The sequence below is a fragment of the Rhincodon typus genome, chromosome 2, assembly GCF_021869965.1.
Source record: "Rhincodon typus isolate 14 chromosome 2, sRhiTyp1.1, whole genome shotgun sequence".
NCBI lineage: Eukaryota > Metazoa > Chordata > Chondrichthyes > Orectolobiformes > Rhincodontidae > Rhincodon > Rhincodon typus.
Genome location: NC_063333.1, coordinates 92168838 through 92190240, shown reverse-complemented (window position 1 = coordinate 92190240; position 21403 = coordinate 92168838). Strand labels below are relative to the sequence as shown.

General features: G+C 41.8%; 1 protein-coding gene across 1 annotated transcript in view; it reads right to left on the bottom strand.

The window, feature by feature from the left end:
* LOC109938408 (sodium bicarbonate cotransporter 3-like) overlaps positions 1 to 19748 on the bottom strand; it is a 42244-nt gene extending 22496 nt beyond the window's left edge. Inside the window, exon 1 of the mRNA XM_048608549.1 lies at positions 19635 to 19748. Coding sequence (XP_048464506.1) covers positions 19635 to 19748 — 114 coding nt within the window. The remainder of the gene's footprint in view (positions 1 to 19634) is intronic.
* Between the last annotated feature and the right edge of the window lie 1655 nt (positions 19749 to 21403).

Sequence of the window (21403 nt, the reverse complement as noted above, 5' to 3'; positions counted from 1 at the left end):
AAACGTCAGCCTTTCTGCTCCTATGATGCTGCTTGGCCTGCTGTGTTCATCAAGCCCTGCACCTTGTTGTCTCACATTCCTCAGTGACTGCCTCCGGCTCAGACTCACGCCACATGGATTCCAACTGAAGTTTCATCCCTCATGATTGAATCCTCCCAGGATCACATATATCTCCGTGATGTTCAACGTTGCATGGACAGCTGTTCTCTCCGCATCCTGAGATCCATACTTAGTGCCATGTGGTGCCACATGCACACTCTCAACCTTTCTCTCCGACAGCTTCGCAACACATTGGCTCAGGGCTGCACCACTCCGCAGTTCCACTTCATCCTCTGGCTCATTCGTCGTGCTAATAAGAAACTTTTTCTTGTCCTTTGAGGCATCAAGTCCCACAAGATGCAACAACTCAGAGATACCCATGGCTCTCTGGAACCTTCCTCTCCTCCCCTTCCCTCTGACTCCATCCCTTCCCCCGACCCCAGCTCCTGTCGGATATTCACCATTCTTCCTAACCTTCCGCTCTCCGATGCTGAACGTTCTGTACTCAGCAAAGGCCTCAGATTTATTCTCTGCGTTCCCACCTTAATGAATTTCAGGCACAACATGATGTCAAACTGTCTTCGCCTCTGTGCCCATTTCTTTGGATTAGAGTCCTCTCCCCATCCCACAGACCCCTTTACCCCGATCCAACACTCTCCCTCCACCTGGACCCCTCCCTCTGCCTTTTACCTGCATTCAGTCTGTTCATTGAGGACTGTTGGCATGATATTGGTTGCCTCAATTTCTCTGCACCCCCCTCACCAAATCCAACCTATCTCCCTCCAAACTGACTGCACTCCGTGCACATAAATCTAACCCTGACTTTGTTATTAAGCCTGCCGATAAGGGTGGTGCTGTTGTAGTCTGGTACACTGACCTCAACACTGCAGAGGCTGAGCGCCAGCTCTAAGATACCTCCTCTTATTTTCCCCTGGACCTCTATCCTATCGTTTACTCCCCACCCCATCCCCCTCCCTATTTTCTGCATATAATTCCAAATTGTGTTGCTCTTTCTGTTAACCCCATTAGCTTTGAGATCCCCACATTCCCATTTAACCCTTTCATTTGACAATTAATATTCCCTATTTCCTGCCTCAGACTCTATTGCTGTGTCCACGATTGTTAACTATTGTTTTCCCATTGAAACCAAGCTGGTGGTGAGTCACAGAAAGTGCCTCTCCCTCCTGTGTAGTATCAGATCCCACCCTTACATTTGGAGTTGACCCCCTCCCCCACTTCACTCTTATTATTCCATCAGTCAGAAGTCACACAACACCAGGTTATAGTCCAACGGGTTTATTTGATATCACAAGCTTTCAGAGCGCTGTTCCTTCATCAGGTGAAGTCTTCATGTCACTGGTGTTGTGCGACTTCTGACTTTGTCCACCCCAGTCCAAAACCAGCACGTCCACATCATGTATTCCATCAGTGACACGGTATCATTCAGTCCATTCCCAGATCTGAATTTTGCACTTGTCATTACAACGTATGGACTACCCTCTGATTAACCTTGTGATGTTCACCGGCCCAAACACCCCCACTCCCCCCAGGCTGACCGTGGCCAATCCATGGACTGACTCCTTAGCGCAGCCCCATCTGAGCCCGGCCCAGTTCCCTGACTGATGTCTCCACAGTTCCCTGATTGCTTACCAGTAAGCCCAGAACTGGTGGGACTTGACCTGCAAGACCAACCATAGCTCCAATCCTGGGGTGGAAGGCATAGATACCCAGACCCTGATTGCCCCAAGTGCCTGACAGACCATGGCCAACCCCTTGGACTGAGATCAGATGATGTCCTTGACTAAGTGGGGTGAACAGAGGGTGATCACTGTGGAAGCAAACTGATAGCCATAACTTATGTCTTGTGCAAATGCATGAGACAGGTGTGCGTTCCAGTGTGCAGGGTGACCTGGCAAGAGGATTACAATGTAAGGTGCCCGTGAGCTCTAAAAGGCAGCGATGAATTACTGAAGGGAGATAAAGTTAGATCTAAATCAGCCATGATGATGTGGTGAGGCTGATGTTTTGATGATGCTCACTTCGGGTGCATGAAAGGTGGGGGCAGTCACTGTCCCATGGACCATGCAATAAGATGTTGATGAATGGACCTAAAGATAAAGGTCAAAAAAAGCAACCAGCAAGCTTCATCTCCCAGGTAGTTGTTCTGACCTTCCTGCTAGGAATTGGACTTGGAATTAGCCTTATTGTCACATGTACTCAAATGAGTATAGTGAAAAGTGTACAAGTCATCACTTATGGTGCCATCTCAGGTACAAAGATGCCTGGGTACAGATTCTTCAGTACAAATTCTTAGGGGAAAACCAATTAGAAAAATAAAGAAATAAAAAATCCAGCATTACAGTTCATAGGAATAAATTAGAAAACTGGAGAAATAAAAAGTTCATAATAATATCTTCTAGCACCTTCTAATTTCTCAACTGTGCATAGGAGAAATGCAAACTTCATATATATGAGGTGTGATTAATCAATAATGAGGTACTAATGCACAGAAATAAGAAACTTCTTTCCTACAAGGGAGATTCTTATCTAACCATTGAAACTTAAGGGGAAAATCAGATATTTTCTTTTCAAAGTCAAAAATCAGACCTTTTTCATTCTACCATCTTTTCTATAATTTTTCACCAATGCCATAGTCACTCAAAGACTGGTAAAATGCTGTCCTTTAAGTGTGTTCTGATAGCTATTACAGAGGCATGGCTGCAGATGATATAGATTGGAACCTGAATATTGAAGGGCATGTGGCATTTAGTAAGTATTAATACAATGGAGAGAGAGGACCTAAGTTTTGGAAGTCAAGATGTAGAGTGGGTCTGGTAGAAATGAATAATAATAAAGGCAAGAATCATTCATGGGAGTGGTGTACAGGCTCCTAACAGTAATTACAGGGAGGATGGAGTATGAAGGAAGAAATCAATAGGATTTGTCAGAAAGATATGGTAATAACCTGGAGGAGGGCGGAGTTTTAATCTATACAAAAACTGAAAAAATCAGATGGGCGAAGGCAGCATAGATAAGGAAATTAAAGAATGTTTTTTGTATAGTTTCTTACAACAACACATTCAGGAGTCAACCTGAGAGCAGGTGTAACAGATCCGGTGTGTGCAACTGGATAGGATTAATTAACAATCTTGTAATGAAAGCATGCCTAGGTATCAGTGAACATAATATGATTGAATTTTATGTCCAGTTTGAGGGAGGGAAGAGTTGGTCCAAGACTAGTATTTTTAAACTTAAATAAGGGCATTTATGAGGGCATGAAAGCTGATCTAGCTAAAGTGAACTGGCAGGTTAGGTTAAGAGATCGTTAAATAGAAATTCAATGTTTAAGGGAATATTTCAGAATACACAGAATGGTTAATTTCCAATGAGAAAGAAAAGTTCTAAATGGAGGACCCACCACCTATGGCTAATTTAAAAAATGTAAAGGTCATATCAAAATTAAGGAAAAACAATTACTTGTGCAAAGATGGGTGACAGGTCAGAAAGTTAGACAGGCAAAGTTCAACTAAAAGCTTAATAAGGATTTTAAAAAGTTTGAGAGAAAGTTGGCTAGAAATACACAAACAGTTAGTAAGAATATTGACAAATAGTTTAAAAAAGAAAATAATTAACAAAGTGAGTGCTGGTCTTATGGAAAGTTGAGTCTGGGGAATAAATAAGGAAAAATAAGGAGATGGCAGATGAGTTGGGCAAATATTTTGCATTGGTCTTATCTATATAGGATTCAAGTAACATGCCAAAAGTAGCTATCAATCAGAAAATGGAAGTGAGGGAGGAATGGAAGAAAATTACAGTTACCAGAGAAGTGGCACTGGGCAAATTGTTGGAGCTGCAGGCTAACAAGTCTTTGCATCCTTATGAACTTTACCCTAGGGTATTAAACAAAGTGGCTCATAAGACAACTGATGTGCTGGTTTTACTTTTCCAAAATTCTTTATATTTGGGGAAGGTTCCTTTCGATTTAAAAATAGTGATTATGACTCCATTGTTGAAAAAGGGAGATAGAAAGCAGCAAACTACATGCCAGTTAGCAGGTATGACAGCATCTATGGAGTGAAATCAGAGTTAACATTTCAGGTCCAGTGACCTGTTCTGAAAAAGTTCAGAGTTTTTCCGACAATTTCTGTTTTTTGTTTCTGATTTCCAGCATGTGCAGTTCATTTGCTTTTTTTTTAACTAGACTGATATCTGGAATGGGCAAGTTGCCTCGTGCTGGGAAGGTTGGACAGTCTGAGCTTGTACCTGCTGGAATGTAGAAGAATAAGAGGCAACTTGACTGAAACATATACAATCCTGAGGGATCTTGACTGCTTGATGCGGGAAAAATGTTTTCTTTTTTGACATGACCTAAAACTAGCGGTCACTTTTTCAAAATAAGGGTTTACCCATTCAAGACAGAGTTAAGGAGAATTTTTTTTCTCTCAGAGGGTCATGAGCCTTTGGAATTCTCTTTCTGGAAAGTGGTGCCAACAGAATCATTGAATATTTTTAAGGCAGAGGCAGATGGAATCTTGATAAGCCAGTGGGTGAAAGGTTATGAAGGGTATACTGGAATATGGAATAATCAGATCAGTCACAATCTAATCGAATGATGGTGCAGGCTCAAGGGGTATGAGTGATCTATTCTTGCTATTTATTTGTATGTTGTTGTCTTATCTGATCATTCATCTCAATTAGGCAATTTCCATACAACTCCAATAATTAACCAACATATCCACCTGAAGGTCATGCCAGAGAGCTGAACATTACTGTCTGCACTGCAGACGTTGAATTTTGATTTACTGCTTGATGAACAGCAACTGTAGTTTTTAATTTTTGTTTTGTTTCTGTTCCTATCTCTTTTCCCTGTTTCCCACACACACTGTGGTATTTAATATGGACTCCAGATCAAGTTAATTGTTAACGTAATTATCTTTTTCATTCATCTTCTCTTAACAATTAAGCAATCAGAACCAAAGGAACAGTTCCATGCTCTATCTTGCTCTGCCTGAACCATCCATGTACAGAATTAAAGGTGAGCAAGAAACCCCTACTTTCTTATTCTATAGAAGCTCACCGAATAAAGCCTAACTTTTGATTAGAGACTCCTGGTCATGAGTATAAAATATTGAATGGCTGTTTAATTATTAATAAAGAATCCAAAATGAATTGATCACAAACTAAAAGCAGACACAATAGCGGCATTCAAGAAGCACTCAGATGAATACATGAATAGGAAGGGAATAGAGGGATACAGATCCTGTAAGTGAAGACAGTTTTAGTGTGGAAGGGCAAAATGTGTCGGCACAGGCTTAGAGGGCTGAAGGGCCTGTTCCCGTGCTGTATTGTTGTTTGTCGTTAGTTCTTTGTTCATTCTTTAGAATCCCAGCAGTCGCTTGTGTGTGGCACTTTTGTAGAAGCTTTTGAATCCTCAAACTGATATCCTCAAGTAATCATCCTGCAAACATGCATTCTATGCAGAATACTTCTAAATTCACATGCATTCATGACATGACTCAGTACCAAAGCTACATTGCTAACTACTTCAATAATTATGCTATTGGTACTGTAGTATTTTAAATATGTTTCAAATTAGAATTAATTATATTCCTCATATCACATGAAAATCACACAATCTTGGATAGCTTTCTTTTTATGGTAAAGCATGTTTGATATCAGAATTTCATTTACAGGAGAATGCTTCCAATCAGGTTCTGTGGCTAGAAAGCAATTTCTCAGCCATTATTTGGATTTTTGCACAAGCTACCTGTGATTTGGAGCCTCAGTTTCTGTAATCTGATTTTGTTAAACAGGAAAAGAAAAACATGATTTTGCAGGTGTCACTCTCATATCACAGGCATTTGAAGGTTTCTTTTCTCATTTCTCTTTATGCCCAACCTGAGTCAAACAGAGTTACAATTGTACTGAGATAGTAGGAACTGCAGATGCTGGAGAATCCGAGACAACAAGGTGCAGGGCTGGATGAACACAGCAGGCCAAGCAGCATCAGAAGGGTCTAGGCCCGAAACGTCAGCCTCTCTGCTCCTATGATGCTGCTTGGCCTGCTGTGTTCATCCAGCCCTGCACCTTGTTGTCTCTTACAATTGTACTGATGTCAGTAGCTTCCAGTGTTGCAAAAAATAGCGATTTTTCATCATTATGTATGGGAATTAGCTGGCAAGAAGATCAGTGTTTGGCAAGTAGAGGAAAATTAGTGTCTGGGAGGTATTCAGATAAGCAGGAAGACAAAGCAGAATTCTATCTGATGTCAGAATGAGGCTAATGTTGGAGTAAATAAAGACTAAAGATGGAGTTGTTAATGATGCAAAGTGATATCTATTCAATAGACTTAGAAACAACATGCAGAAATTGAAAGCTTCAAGAAAGGGGAAAACATTTGTATTGAGATCAAGGCACTTGGGCAATGATCAACATATACTTTAATTCTTACTGGGACGTTGTATTGTATCTCTTCCCTTGACAGCTGGATCTAGCACAATTAAATATGCAGGAGGGAAAGTGTGGCAAATTATTCAAATGGAATTCATTACAGGCCACTTTACAGATCCCCCAGTTTTTGGTTGATTCATCTTGCAGCAATGATTGGGTTGTGGAGGCAGAGGGGAAATGGCAGCACTACCAGAATTATGTTCAAACAGTGCGTACAGATGCACAGCACAGCAATGACCATTACATACGAATCAGGAGTTCATTGTTTTCCCTTCCTCCTAGTCAAGAAAGCCACTTGTAAGGCCCCTTCTCTCTACCAGATGGAGACCAACAAATATAACGAAAGACAACTCTGTGACCATTTGGAGTTGACTTATCACTCCTGGTTGGTATATTCGAAGTTGGGGCCTCACTAAATCTAATGGTAACCTGTTCTGCAACTGGAACAATTGAATCCCTTAAGTGAGCAATTAATTTCCACTAAAGACCTCAGCAGACCTGCTCATATATGCTCAACAACAACAACAACAACAAAAACAGAAGTTGCTGGAAAAGCTCAACAGGTCTGGCAGCATCTGTGAAAAAAAATCAGAGTTAACGTTTCAGGTCTGGTGACCCTTCCTCAGAATTGATGGAAGCTAGGAAAACATTGGTTTATATGCAGAAGATAGGGAGGAGGATGGGGTAGGGAGTAAATGATAGGATAAAGGATACAGCTCAAACAGAGAGAAGGGCAGTTGGATAGACGAAGGAGTTGATACTGAACTGACTAGGAGGGTGAATAGCTGTTAATGGAGATTGTTAGTGACTAACAATAGGTAGTGTGTAATGGCAGACTATGTGACAACAAGGCCTGGTGTGTGGGGTAGGGGGCTAGGACATGGGAGAGTTTAGGCCCTAAAGTTATTGAACTTGATATTGAGTCCAGAGGACTGCAGGGTCCACAAGCAGAAAATGAGGTGTTGTTTTTCCAGCTTGTGCTGAGCTTCGTTGGAACACTGCAGCAAATCTGAGACACAGATTTTGGCCAAGGAATAAGGTGGTGTGTTAGTGGCAGGCAACTGGAGGCCTATGGTTTTATTTGCGAGCAGAATGTAGAACCCAGTCTATGCTTCATTTCCCCACTTCATACTGCAGTGAATGCAGTAGACTAGATTCTGAGAAGTGCAGGTGAAGTGTTGCTTCTCCTAGAAGGTATGTTTGGGCCCTTGGATACTGGGGAGGGAGGAGGTAAATGGGCAGGTGTTGCACCTTCATCGTTGCAGGGGAAAGTGCCATAGGGCTGTGGGGGGTATTGGGAGTGAAGGAAGAGAGGACCAGTGTGTCCCGGAGGGAACAGTCCCTATGGAATGCAGACAAGGAAGGGGAGGGGACTATGTGTCTGGTGGTGGCATCTCGCTGGAGGTGGCGGAAATGGCGTCTGATGATCTTCTGGATGTGGATGCCGGTGGGATGGTAGGTAAGGACAAGGGGAACCCTATCGCTAGTGCAGAGGGAAGAGAGGGTTCGAGGGTGGAAGTGTGGGAGATGGCTTGGACGCACTTGAGGGCCCTGTCGACAACAGTGCTGGGGAATCCTCAGTTGAGGAAGACATTTCAGAGGCTCCCTTGTCGAAGTTGGCTTGATCTGAACATATGCAACAGAGACATATTGGGGCCATGCGGGAAACAAAGCGTATACTGTGTGACTGCTTTGCAGAACATCTACGTTCTGCTCGCAAAAAAGACCCTGAGCTTCCAGTTGCCTGCCACTTTAACATGCCACCCTGTTCCCTGGTCAACATCTCTATCTTAGGCTTGCTGCAGTGTTGGAGCAAAGCTCACTGCAAGCTGGAAGTACAACATGTCACTCTCCGCTTGGGGATCCTGCAGCCCTCTGGATTCAATATCAAAAGTTCAATAATTTTAGGACCTAAACTCTCCCATGTCCTAGCCCCCTACCCCACACACTAAGCCTCGTTATCACATAGCCTGCCGTTACACACCACTTATTTTAGTCACTAACAATCCCCATTAACAACTATTCACCCTCCTAGCCAGATCATTATCAATTCCTTTGTCTATCCAACTGCTCTCCTCTCTCTTTGGGCTCTATCCTATCATTTACTCCTTATCCCATCCCCCTCCGTATCTTCTGCATATAAAGTGACATTTTCATACCTACCATCAGTTCTGAGGAAAGGTCACTGGACCCAAAACATTAACTCTGATTTTTTTTCACAGCTTTTCCAGCAACTTCTGTTTTTGTTCCTGATTTACAGAATTCGCAGTTCTTTCAGTTTTTGTTCAGTATTTTGCTTAATTATGCTTTCTCAGCCTGCTCATCTGTCCTCACCCCTGGATGCAGATTTTTTGGCCATGATTAAGCAGAAGCTGTAAGGAGATCTGGATCTGAGTGTCCCTGGCAAAATCTAAATTGAACATGGTGGAGGGGCAGATTGTTCCTGAGTTAATTGTTCTTGGTAGCACTATCAAACATAATTTATATCACAATGCTGATGGTTGAAAGGGATTAATGGGGTGATAATGGGCCATCTTAGATTTGTCCTGCTTTGTGTGGATAAAACATAACTGAATAACTTTTCACATTACAGCATCTTTGGTACTTTGATTTTGATCTTCTACATTGTCAGGTGCCTGCCTTATAGCTGTACTTGAACAGCTTGGTCCAGGACAAAGGTTGTTTTGGGGCATGAACTTTCTGTGCCACAAGTAGAATGAAGGTCCATAGCTTCTATTTCATCCAGTGCCTTCAGATGTATTTTTTATTATTGATAAGATGTGGATTGAATCCAATTGTCTGAAGAATGGCATCTATAATAATGAGATCCTGAGACAGAAAATCTATTCAGTGTTTTGAATTGAAGGCTATTGTAAGTGATTCAACCTTGCTTTTTTTCACATTGACACCCTGGTCTCCCCCATTGAGATTAAGTTTGTTTTTGGATCTTCCTCCACTGGTTTGTTCATCAGCATCCATGATATGTGCCAGGACTGCAGAGCTTGCATCTGATCAAACCATCACTTTGTCTATTTCAACCTACATCTGCTGCTTTGCATGCAGTCTTGTGTTGTAGTTTCATCAGATTGGCATCTCTTTTTAAGGCATACACTAGTGCCACACACCTGGTATGCCTTCCTGTACTCATATTGGACCAGGGTTGAACCCTTGTCTTGATGGTAATGGTCAAGTAAGGAACATGCTGGGCCATGAGATTATAGATTATGGCTGAATACAATTCTACTGCAGCTGATAGTTCACAGTGCCTGATAGATACACAGCTTTGAGCCACTACTCCTGCACTACTCTATCCTGTTAAGCACACTAGCAGTATTACATAACATGATAGACGTTGTTCTCAACATGAAGGCAGAACTTGACCTGCAGAAGGACTTTGTGGTGGTCATTCCTACCAATACTGTGGCCAGGTACCAAATTTTGTTGATAAGATTTGGGATGTTTGTCCAATATTAAAGGTGCTTTATTTATGCAATTAGTTGCTGTTGATTTAGCAGATGCACACCCACGGCATACAACTGATGGTATAGGTGTTACAATTGGGCTTATCACAACTGTTCCAAGGAGTGGGGTGGGGTTTGTTGGAGGAAATAGCAGCATGGGATCTGCCCCAGAAATATCACCTGCACTTGCAGATGTTGGGTGAAAACAGAATTGGTCTACCCGTTATATCCTGTCATCTAGGTCAAGTCCTGTTCTAGTGTACACAGAGGTGAATTTATTGGGACCAACTGAAGAAAATGCAGGTCTCCAACGAGCTATTGTCAAGATCACTGCCCACTTTCCCAAAGAGAAAAGTTGAATTCAAAAGCATGCTAATTTGAAGGGGATTGGGATAAACAAAGTAAACTTTCCCGAACAGTTTAATATAAATAAAAGAGCAGTGTACATAATTCTGCACTCTTGGATGCTGCTCTGTGAAGTACAGGGTTTTGTGACTGCTAGTGTAGAGTAGTATTTTTAATTGATAAAACTAGTTGGTAGTAAGTAGTAGCCATCATTACTCTGCTACTATAAATAAAATGCAAAAGGGAACCTCTGATTACTCAACTAATGACTCAACCAAATGACTCAATATAATTATGTCTTAGATGACAAGCGAATTGCAGCCAAGTTTGTGAATGACACAAAAATAGGTGATTAGGCAAATGGTGAGGATAACACAAGGAATCTACAGAAAGATACAGACAGCTTAAGTGAATGGGCAAAAACTTGGTGCATGGAAAATAATGTGGGAAAATGTGAAGTTGTGCTCTTTGGGAGGAAGAATACAGGAGTTGAATATTATTTTAAAAGTTGCAGCACAAAGGGACTTGAGGATCCTAGTGCATGAGTCACAAAAGTCAGAATACAAATTCGATGGGGAGTAGAGAAGGCAAATGGAATGCTGTTTCAGAGACAGTAGGAACTGCAGATGCTGGAGAATCTGAGGTAACAAGGTGTAGAGCTGGATGAACACAGCAGGCCAAGCAGACCCTGAAGAAGGGTCTAGGCCCGAAACATCAGCCTTCCTGCTCCTCTGATGCTGCTTGGCCTGCTGTGTTCATCCAGCTCTACACCTTGTTATCTCAGTGGAATGCTGCTTTTTGTTTCAAAAGAGAATGGAGTATAAAAATAGGGACTCTTGCTAAAACTATACAAAGCACTTATCAGACTGTAGTTGGAATATTGTGAATAGTTTTGGTCCCCTTAGCTTAGGAAAAATATACTGGTATGGCAGGCATCCAGAGAGAAGTTTATTAGATTGATTCTGGGTATGGAGGGATTTTCTTTTGAAGAAAGATTAGGTAAATTGGGCCTGTCATCATTATAGATAAAAGAACAAGAGGAGACCTTATTGAAATATTTAAGATTCTTAGGGGACTTGACATGGTAGATGCAGAAAAGTTATCTCATATTGTAGGAGAGTCTAGGACCAGAGGGTGTAATCACAGAATAAGGGGACACCCATTAAGAGAGGGATGGGATGGATTAGAAGGACTTTTATTTCTCTAAGAGGATGGTGAATCTGTGAATGCTTTACCATAGACGGCTACAGAGGCTGAGACATAAAGTATATTCAAGACTGAGATGGATAGATTTTAAAGGGGATGAAGAGAATCAAAACTTATGAAGAAAAGGTGGGAAAGTAAGGTGAGGATTAGCAGATCAGCCATGATCTCACTGAATGGCGTAGCAGCTTTAATGGACCTAAATGACCCACTTCTGTTCCTATGTCTTAAGGTCTTAACCCATATAGGAGTTTATCCAATGCCACTTAGACAAGTCTCCACCAATAACTGATCTTTTAATTTAAATCTTCCATTTTAAATCTTAATTGGGTGAATGGCAGCATTACAAAGGTCAGAACAACAATGAAAAATTGCTAAAGGAAATAAATGGAATAGTGTATTTTCAACAAAATCTGAATTTCACAAGAAAGGTCAGGAAGTCTTCGCAATTAAAATTGTAAACAATGCTGAACCTTATGATATCAGTTAATTGTATTCGAATTATGTATTGTAATAAATGAGTCTACAGGCTGACAGTTTGTCCACAGCTCTAAAATCTAGAACACGCATTTGTGTTTCTTAGTGGTTCCTTCTAAACTGGTGATTGGCAGTGACAAGAGCAACACCAGTCGCCCACATAACAACTGAAGATTGCGTAAGACTTATATATTGTTTAAAATGCAGTTGGAGATCACAATCTCAAGCCTCATTGGAAAATGAAATGAATGACCCATTAAGCATACAAACACATTCATTGAGCTCAAAAGCACGTCAAGGAATGAGCTAAATTTTGAAGATTGGGTGAGTTAAAGGTGCATGCCATGTGACTGTGAGGTTTCTACTGTTGCTAAACCTAGCCCGATCAATTGCTGTTTTAGTCATAGAAAATGCACATGCATTGCCACATTTTGGTGATGATGACAGCAGAAGTATAAGACTGTGAACACCACTTCAAAGCATCGGATCTTACTCTATAATATTATGGAACTTATGAACTGTTGAAACTGACCAAATCACACCTTTTGGATCTAAATGGAAATGATTTGCATAGTACAATTAAATCATAGTGAATGATGAGTTTGCAAAGTAGTCCATGGAGAAGATATGTTTCAATCTGTTCAAATAAAATCTATTAATCAGAGTTACAAAGAGAGGAACAAAGTTCCAGTTGAGTTAAAAATTTGTGAGTGCTTTCTTCGGAACTCACAAATACCAAGTTGTGGCTGCACTGCAAAGTGGATTTGGCAACTGAAATACCTGAACCATGAAGAAGGTTTCTGGGAATCAGTCTCTGACAGAAAGCAGCCTTCAGCAAGCTACAATCAGTGAGCTTCCCCATCAAAGTCAGGCTGCCCACTCTCTCTTGCTTTGTTTGTGTGGTGTATAGAGCCTTTTTTGAGTCCATCAAGAAGGATGTGAGCCAGAGAGTGGTGACTATTCCAGGCAGCAGAAGCCTGCAGGTCAAAGCTTCCCTGTACATGGATGACGTTGCTGTTTTCTGCTTGGATCAGCTATTAGTGCGCAGACTCATGATCATCTGCAATCAGTTCGAACTGGCCTCAGAAGCCAGGGTAAATCGAGACAAGAACAAAGCCATGTTCTTTGGGACCTGGATGACTCTGTCACTGTTGCTGTCAGGACAGATTACCTGAAGGTGCTGGGAATATGGTTCGGAGGTGCCGGGGCGTGCGCAAAATCATGAGAGGGGCGCATCGCCAAGGTGAGGCAGAAACTGGACTTTTGGGAGCACAACTCCATCTCCATTGCAGGTAAAAATCTGGTCATCAGGTGTGAGGCACTCTGTCTGTTGTACATGGCTTAGGTCTGGCCCATTCCCAAAACCTGTGCCGTCGCAGTCACCTGAGCCATCTTCCACTTCATCTGGAGGTCTAAGAATGTCCGTGTCAGCAGGGACACCATGTACAAAACTCTGGGTAAGGGGGGGAAGAACATATCCAATGCCACCTTCACCCTGATGGTCACCTTTGTGTGTAGCTGCATCGAGGTGTGCGTAAACGCTTGGTACATAAACACCACCATGTACTGAGGTTCTACCTGCACCTGGTGTTGCGAAGAATGGGACTGGTTTCATGACCACGGCATGCCCCAAGTAGTTGGACCATTCCATATCACCTGTCCTTCATGGAGAAATTTGCAAAGGAAAACACGTTTGACCACAACTCCATCAGGAAGTAGTTAGCATGTAGTGTTGAGACCCTGTGAGGGATCCTGTAGGGTTGCTCCCTGAGGAGACTGGCAAAGTCATTTGGCAGAATGCCTCATCACCAGAACTTTCTAACCAGTACCAAGACATCGCTTCGCTGGTGGTGAGAGGGGCATTACCTGTGAGATCCTTCTTGTAGCCGCGTTCTGTCTGCACTACTGCACACTGCCCTTGAGTGGGAGGCTAGAGACTGTCACACACTTCCTTCTGGAATGTGCCTTTGTAAAGTATGTCTGGAGAAAGATACAGTAGTTTTTGTTGACGTTTGCCCCCTGCAGCTCTGTGATGCACGACTCTGTGCTCTACGGTCTGTTTCCCGGGACGCACACTAAGACAAACATCAATTGCTCCTGGAGGACCATCAACTCAGTGAAAGACACTGTTTGGTCCGCCCAAAACTTGTTGGTCTTCCAGAGCAAGGAGTTGACCTTGACCGCGTATTGCAGACTGGCACTTTCCAAGGTCCAGGACAAAGCGCTCTGGGATGCACTAAAGCTTGGAGCAGCTGCCGCCAATGCACAGTGGGAAAAGACCACCTTCTGAGGTCTTTTGGCCAAAGTTAAATGAGGGTCCATTCAGTTATCAGACACCATGGTGCCTCAAATGCATGGAATTATGTCTTGTACAGGTAACAAATGCCTTGGGTTTGCTTGTTGGATAGTCAACCTCCAAAATTTATTTGTTCCTTAATACGCTACTGTACAGAATCAAACTGCGTTAGTGACTATGTATGTATATAAAGATATTTTTATGAATGAAATATATTTTTGAAATAAAAAAAGGCTACAATTACATTTGCTGCAGGATCTTTCCAGCTATACCTCAATATGAAGTAGCCTAAACTGAGGTTCTCTTGCTGCAAAATATTATGTCCAGCACAAAGTAGAACAGAGTCAATATTATGATGAGTTACTGGGAACTACAGACTGGGGTGAAGCTGACATCGGTGGTGGGTAAGCTGTTGAAGGGAATCCTCAGGGACAGGATTTACATGTATTTGGAAAGGCAGGGACTGATTAGGTATTGTCAACATGGCTTTGTACATGGGAAATCATATCTCACTAACTTGATTGAGTCTTTTGAGGAAGTGGGTGACACGGTGGCTCAGTGGTTAGCACTGCTGCCTCATGGCACTAGGGACTCAGGTTCAATTCAACCTTGGGCAACTGTCTGTGTGGAGTTTGCACACTCTCCCCATGTCTGCTCGGGTTTCCTCAGGGTGCTCTGATTTCCTCCCATTGTCCAAAGATGTGCAAGTTAGGTGGCTTGGCCATGCAAAATTACCCTGTAGTGTTCAGGGATGTATAAGTTAGATGGTTAGCCATGGGAAATGCAGGCATATGGGCCTGGGTGGGATACTGTTTGGAGAGTTAGTGTGAACTTGTTGGGCCAAATGGCCTGTTTCCACACTGTAGGGTTTCTATGGATTTCTGTGAAGTCACAAAGAGGATTGGTGAGGGCAGAGAGGTGGATGTGATCTATATGGAACAAAAACAAAGTTGCTGGAAAAGCTCAGCAGGTCTGGCAGCATCTATGAAGGAAAAAACAGAGTTAATGTTTCGGGTACGGTGACCCTTCCTCAGAACTTCCTCTATATGGACTTCAGTAAGGTGTTTGACAAGGTTCCTCATGGTAGACTGGTTAGCAAGGTTAGATCACACGGAATACAGGGAGAACTAGATTTTTGGATACAGAACTGGCTCAAAGGTAGAAGACAGAGCATGGTGGTGGAGGATTGCTTTTCAGACTGGAGGCCTGTAACCAGCAGTGTAGCACAAGGATCAGTGCTGGGTCCAGTGCTTTTTGTCACTTACATAAATGATTTGGATGTGAACTTAGGAGACACGGTTAGTAAGTTTGCAGATGACACTAAAATTGGAGGTGTAGTGGACAGCAAAGAAAGTTACCTGAGTACATTTTGATCAGATGGGCCAATGAGCCGAGGAATGGCAGACGGAGTTTGATTTCGATAAATGTGAGATGCGGCATTTTGGAAAGGCAAATCAGCGCAGGACTTATACACTTAATGGGAAGGTCCTGGGGAGTATCGCTGAACAAAGAGATCTTGGAGTGCAGGTTCATAGTTCCTTGAAAGTGGAGTCACAGGCAGTTAGGATAGTGAAGAAGACATTTAGTATACTTGCTTTCATTGGTCCATTGAGTATAGGAGTTGGGAGGTCATGTTGCGGCTGTACAGGACATTGGTTCGAGCATTTTTGGAATATTGCGTGCAGTTCTGGTCTCCCTCCTTTATGAAGGGGGTTGTGAAACTTGAAAGGATTCAGAAGAGATTTACAAGGATGTTGCTAGGCATGGAATGTTAGAGCTATAAGGAGAGGCTGAATAGGCTGGGGCTATTTTCCCTGGAGTATCGGAGGCTGAGGAGTGAACTTATGGATGTTTATAAAATCATGAAGGGCATGGATGGGGTAAATAGGCAATGTCTTTTCCCCAGGGTGAGGGAGTCCAAAGCTAGAGGGCATAGGTTTAAGGTGAGAGGGAAAAGATATAAAAGGGACCTAAGAGGCAACATTTTCACAGAGGGTGGTGCATGTATGGAATGAGCTGCCAGAGGAAGTGGTGGAGTCTGTTACGATTACATTTAAAAGGCATCTGGATGGGTATATGAATTGGAAAGGTTCGAGGGATATGGGCCAAATGTTGGCAAATGGGACTAGATTTATTTAAGATATCTGGTCAGCATGGACAAGTTGCACTGAAGGGTCTGCTTCCTTGCTGTATATCTCTATAACTCTATATAATTAGCCAGGAAGGTTGAAAAATTCAGTAAAGCAGATCTTAGTCATCTTTTACTTTAAGAACAATAAATCTTTATTTTATTTGGATTTTGATGCAGGGATTTGTTTGCATGGTGAGATCGCAATGTGTGTTTCAAAATGTTTTCATTGCCGTTTTAAAAAATGTTTTATTTATAATTTGGTGCAAATTTGAAAATCCAATCATAACTTAAAGTGTTGTTAACCTAAGGTTTTAGCTTGATCATATTAAAGTCAGTGTAAAATGCTAATTTGGCAACGTACTTAAACATGTATACTTCATTTACTTGTAGAAATAAAAAGGAATCTATAAGTTCACATACCAGCCTTACGGCACTAATATAACTTACAACTTTACTATATATTGATTTTATGCTAAAAAGTAATTACTGAATGTCTTTTTAAAATTTTATCAAGCTCCAAAAAGATTAATGCATCGTATGTAGATTACTGACAGAAACTAATGCATGTTTATATGGTTCTGTGCCTACTTTATATAGTTCTCACTTTAGAATTGATAAGAAAATAAAATAATCCTCAATTAAATGTTATGTATATCTTGTAAAAGACTAAATATGATGGATATAAATTTTCAGAATATTTTTGTTTGCAAATTGAAGATATAAATTAAGAAACAATAATTCAAGTATAGAAGTGGATAGTGAGCTGGATTATTCTAATTGTAGGATTCATTGAAGGGCAATGATATCTGGGCACCTATTTTACATTGGGGAGACATTTAATAACAATTGATCTATGCAAAACTTTTAGTTTTCCTAGTTAATGAAGCATTCCCATTGAGATTAAAAGTATGCTAAGGTAGAGGAGGGTTGAAAATGAATCATGTTAGAGCATTCATGTAAAATATAGATGAATCCATACTTATTCACACTTTATAGATTTATCTCTTTGTTTGAGCAAATATACATATTACAGAATGAAAAGCCTTAATATTTTAATCTCACTCTATAATTTGGTGGTTTAGGGCTGTGTATTGGATTTCAAAATTATATTTTGACTAACTAACAAGTGGATAAAAATGTTGACTATTGTTGTAAGAAGGAGAGTAAGAGATCTTGGTTCAATTATGAAAGTAAATGAAGCACATAGTCACAGAGCCTGGAGATCTTGCATGTTTGACCTCTGATCTATGTATGTATAGAATCCCTACAGTGTGGAAATAGGCCCTTTGGCCCAAACAAGTCCACACTGACCCTCAGATATCCCACCCAGACCCATCCCACTAATCTACACATCCCTGAACACTATGGGCAATTTAGCACAGCCAATCCACCCACCCTACACATCTTTGGACTATGGAAGGAAACTGGAGCACCTGGAGAAAATCCACATGCAAACTCCACACAGACAGTTGCCCAAGGATGGAATTGAACCCAGGTTCCTGGTGCTGTGAGGCAGCAGTGCTAACCACTGAGCCACTGTGACACCTAATGGGTTAGCCAGTCTTTGCTGTATCAGCATTTAGGGCACTTGGTCTCAAGAACTAAAATTTCAGTTGTGTTCCCATGAGTCACTGCTCTCAAAAAGGGAGGGGAGAATGATGGATAGAAAGAAGATGAAAGACAGAATGTTTCCATGCTGAATCACACAGGCAATGGCAAGAAATTTGGGAGAATTGCCAGTCAGGTATTTCCTGACATTGAGAGCAAGAAGTACCATTTTTCAACCAACTGTTGAACGGTGAGTTGAGGTTTTCGTTAGTGAATGGTGAGAAACCTACTTACATGCATTAATATCCTCATTATTTTGTCATTTTCCTCAATGAGCTTCAGTTTCCTGTTCTCCCACCTGCCAGATTGAAACTAGATGGAGACAATTTTCAAAATGTAAGTCAGACAGATAACCTGGTGACTTTAGCTTGGTGCTTGCTCATCAGGCCCTTAATCAGTCACCAACATCTCAGCAGCTTCATGGGCAGCTGCTACACCATCCACTTGGACCTCCAGTTGGTACAGCAGGCTGCCAATCTGTTGACATGTCGGGGGCAACTGAAAGGAAGCTTGCAGGGCAGCAGTGGACTGCCAGTCTTTGACTGGGTGCACGGCTGGCCTTTAAAGATGGCGCGGGCTGGAAATCCTGAGATGTGATGGGAGTGAGAGGATAGAATAAACAGGGTGCCATAGAATCATTGTGCATAGGTAATGACATGAGTTTTGGGACGATGGTGTGACAAAACTCGTGAAGACACATGGAGAGAAGCCCTCCATGAAACTTTCCAAATTTGGCACTTTTGTCAATTTCTGATCAGATTCTGCCCAACAAATTTAAGAATTTCATAAATATGCATCTAATTATTTTCCTATTTTGTTAAATTGATTCAAAAAGTTTCTTCACAAAAGGAAAGTATTTTAATAGTTATTGCATTGAAAACAACACTTCTGAGTTGATTAAAATGATTGCTAATTAGTTATTCATATTCACCCTCCTTGTCTTGCACTCGGAATTAATGGAGCAGAATACTCAATTAGAGCTCAACAGCTAAGGTAGAAGAAATGAATTGCATTGCTGTTATTTTCAATGCTTTCTGCAAAGCTGCTGCATGAAACTGGCAGCTTGAAACAGATATGTATGTTCCAAGCATTCTCACCCAGCAGTTGGACTTCCTTCACATGCCTAGCATTGTCTGTGCTGGTGAGTCAAAATTAAAAGGAATATAAATTGATTTTTTTTAAAAAAAAAACTACATTGACTGTGTGTTTATTCTGATGGGCTTTCAGTTTACTTTTAAATTTGAATGTCAATGCTGTCACCTTTATGTTAGCAATGACAGTTACAAGCGTGTTAAACACTGCAAGCTAGCTTAAATACAGGGGCTAAGTTCTGGAATTCTTAGCTTCAAAAGAAGTCATTTCTTCATAACATTGGACCTTCATTTAGCATGAATGACTCTAGTAGGTCTATGGCACAGGAAAGAGACAGTGCCAGCTGTCAAGTGAGAGAATAGAAGTCATTTATTGTCATTTGTATTTTTTACAAAAAAAAACATGGCGCCTATAATAATAACAGTAGGCATAGATAAGACAAGAATAAAAAAAATTAAGATAAAGTCCAGTTTAGTTAAATTCACGGCTACTGGGTTTGGGAAAAGACAGCACCGCTGCAAGACGACCATACCGGTTTGCTGGAATACTGGGCTGGAAGCCACTGCTGAAGCAGATCATCCACACCAGGCTGCTGGAATCCCAGGCCGTAAAACTCTGCAGATGGCATGCCAAGAACCAATCTCATTGCCGGTCTCTGATCCTGGGAAGGGAGATGTCGCAAAGTCCACCCAAATGAATCTAGATGCCAGGCTGAAACCACCCCACCACTGAAGCCACTGCCGACCTGTCCATTGGAATCCCGCGCTGTGCTGCCGAAGAAGTAAACCACCACCAGACATAGCCACAATGGCCATGAGGAACTGCCAAGGCCACCGCAGCAGCTGCCCAAAACATGCCTCTACCAGCTCCAACGTAGCAGCCGACACCGGGACTCCATGACCACCCGTCCGCCAGCCATCTCCTCGCCATCATCCATCAGAGTCCCACTCTGGCCTCACCAGTCATTGCCACCTTCTGCCAAAAGATGAGGAAAGTAAGAGCGAGAGTGAAAAAAGAAAAGAATAAAAGAAGAAAAGAAAAGTGGACGGAGTGGATGAGCCCCGGGCACAGGAGCCCGGACACTGGCTACTCTGCCGCCGCCATCTTGATTCAGTGTCGGGGCAAGAGGTTAAATGTGGAGGGATGTGAGATATCAAACAGTGGAGACAGTAATGTGGGAATTAAGAGTTACAGACTGGCAGGAAGGGACAGAAAGAAAAAGAACAGAACACAACAACAATCAAGGCTTGATATTTCAAAGATAACAAAAAGACAGAAGTAAAGGCTTTACATTTGAATGCAGGTAGCATTCAGAACCAGGTCAACAAAATGACAGTATACACTGAAGTAAATAAATACACAGAGTAACTAGGAGGCCAATGCACAGACAGGAGGTTAAACTAGCAATAGAAGGTCAAGAGGGCAATGTCAGAGAGGAAATGGTCTGTCAGTTTCTGCTTGCTGGTCACCACATGAGGCCTTTGGCATTGGGATGTACCATATTTCCACATATGCACAGGTCCTGTCATGAACAACATAGTCTGCATCAGACTAAATATCTAAGCCACTTTACAGAAATGAAACAGGAAATATTTCTATACCCAGGATAGTGTGTCTCAGATTTTGAAATCTACTATTGCATTTAGAATGGAAAAAGCAGAGGAAGTGAGGAGGAAACAGACATGTTCTACATTTGCTGTGTGTCATCCTCTGCATTTGTGTCTGTCTTTGAATCTGACAATATTGTCTGTGTCTGGCACTATCTATGTATTGTACCTACGTCGACATGTTGAAATGAACAAAACACATTTAAATCTATGTAAATGCAGCAACAGGTTAGTTCGTAACAAGACAAGAGTGCCCTCTTGTGGACTATTACATGAGGGTGACTCCATCACCTGTCAGAATGTTAAGTAATGCAATTAAATTCAACAGAAGGAAGCTTTTTAAAAAAAAAGTAAAATACGCAGGCCAGAATCTCCACGTTTCTGAACAGGACTTCTAACTATGGGCACTTCAGAAATCCAAAGTGTTCTTCCATTGGAATCTGTCTTTGTAACACGGAAAGGAAGGCTGCACTCCTTGGATTTTTGTAGAGTTATCTGAGGGGATCTGACGGCCAGGACTATTAATCCAGAGACAAAGGTAATGTCCTGGGAACCTGGGTTCAAATCTCACGATGCCAGAGGGTGGAATTTGAATCCAATCAAAAAAAAATCTGGAGTTAAGAGATAGTAGGAACTGCCGATGCTGGAGAATCTGAAATAACAAGGTGTAGAGCTGGATGAACACAGCAGGCCA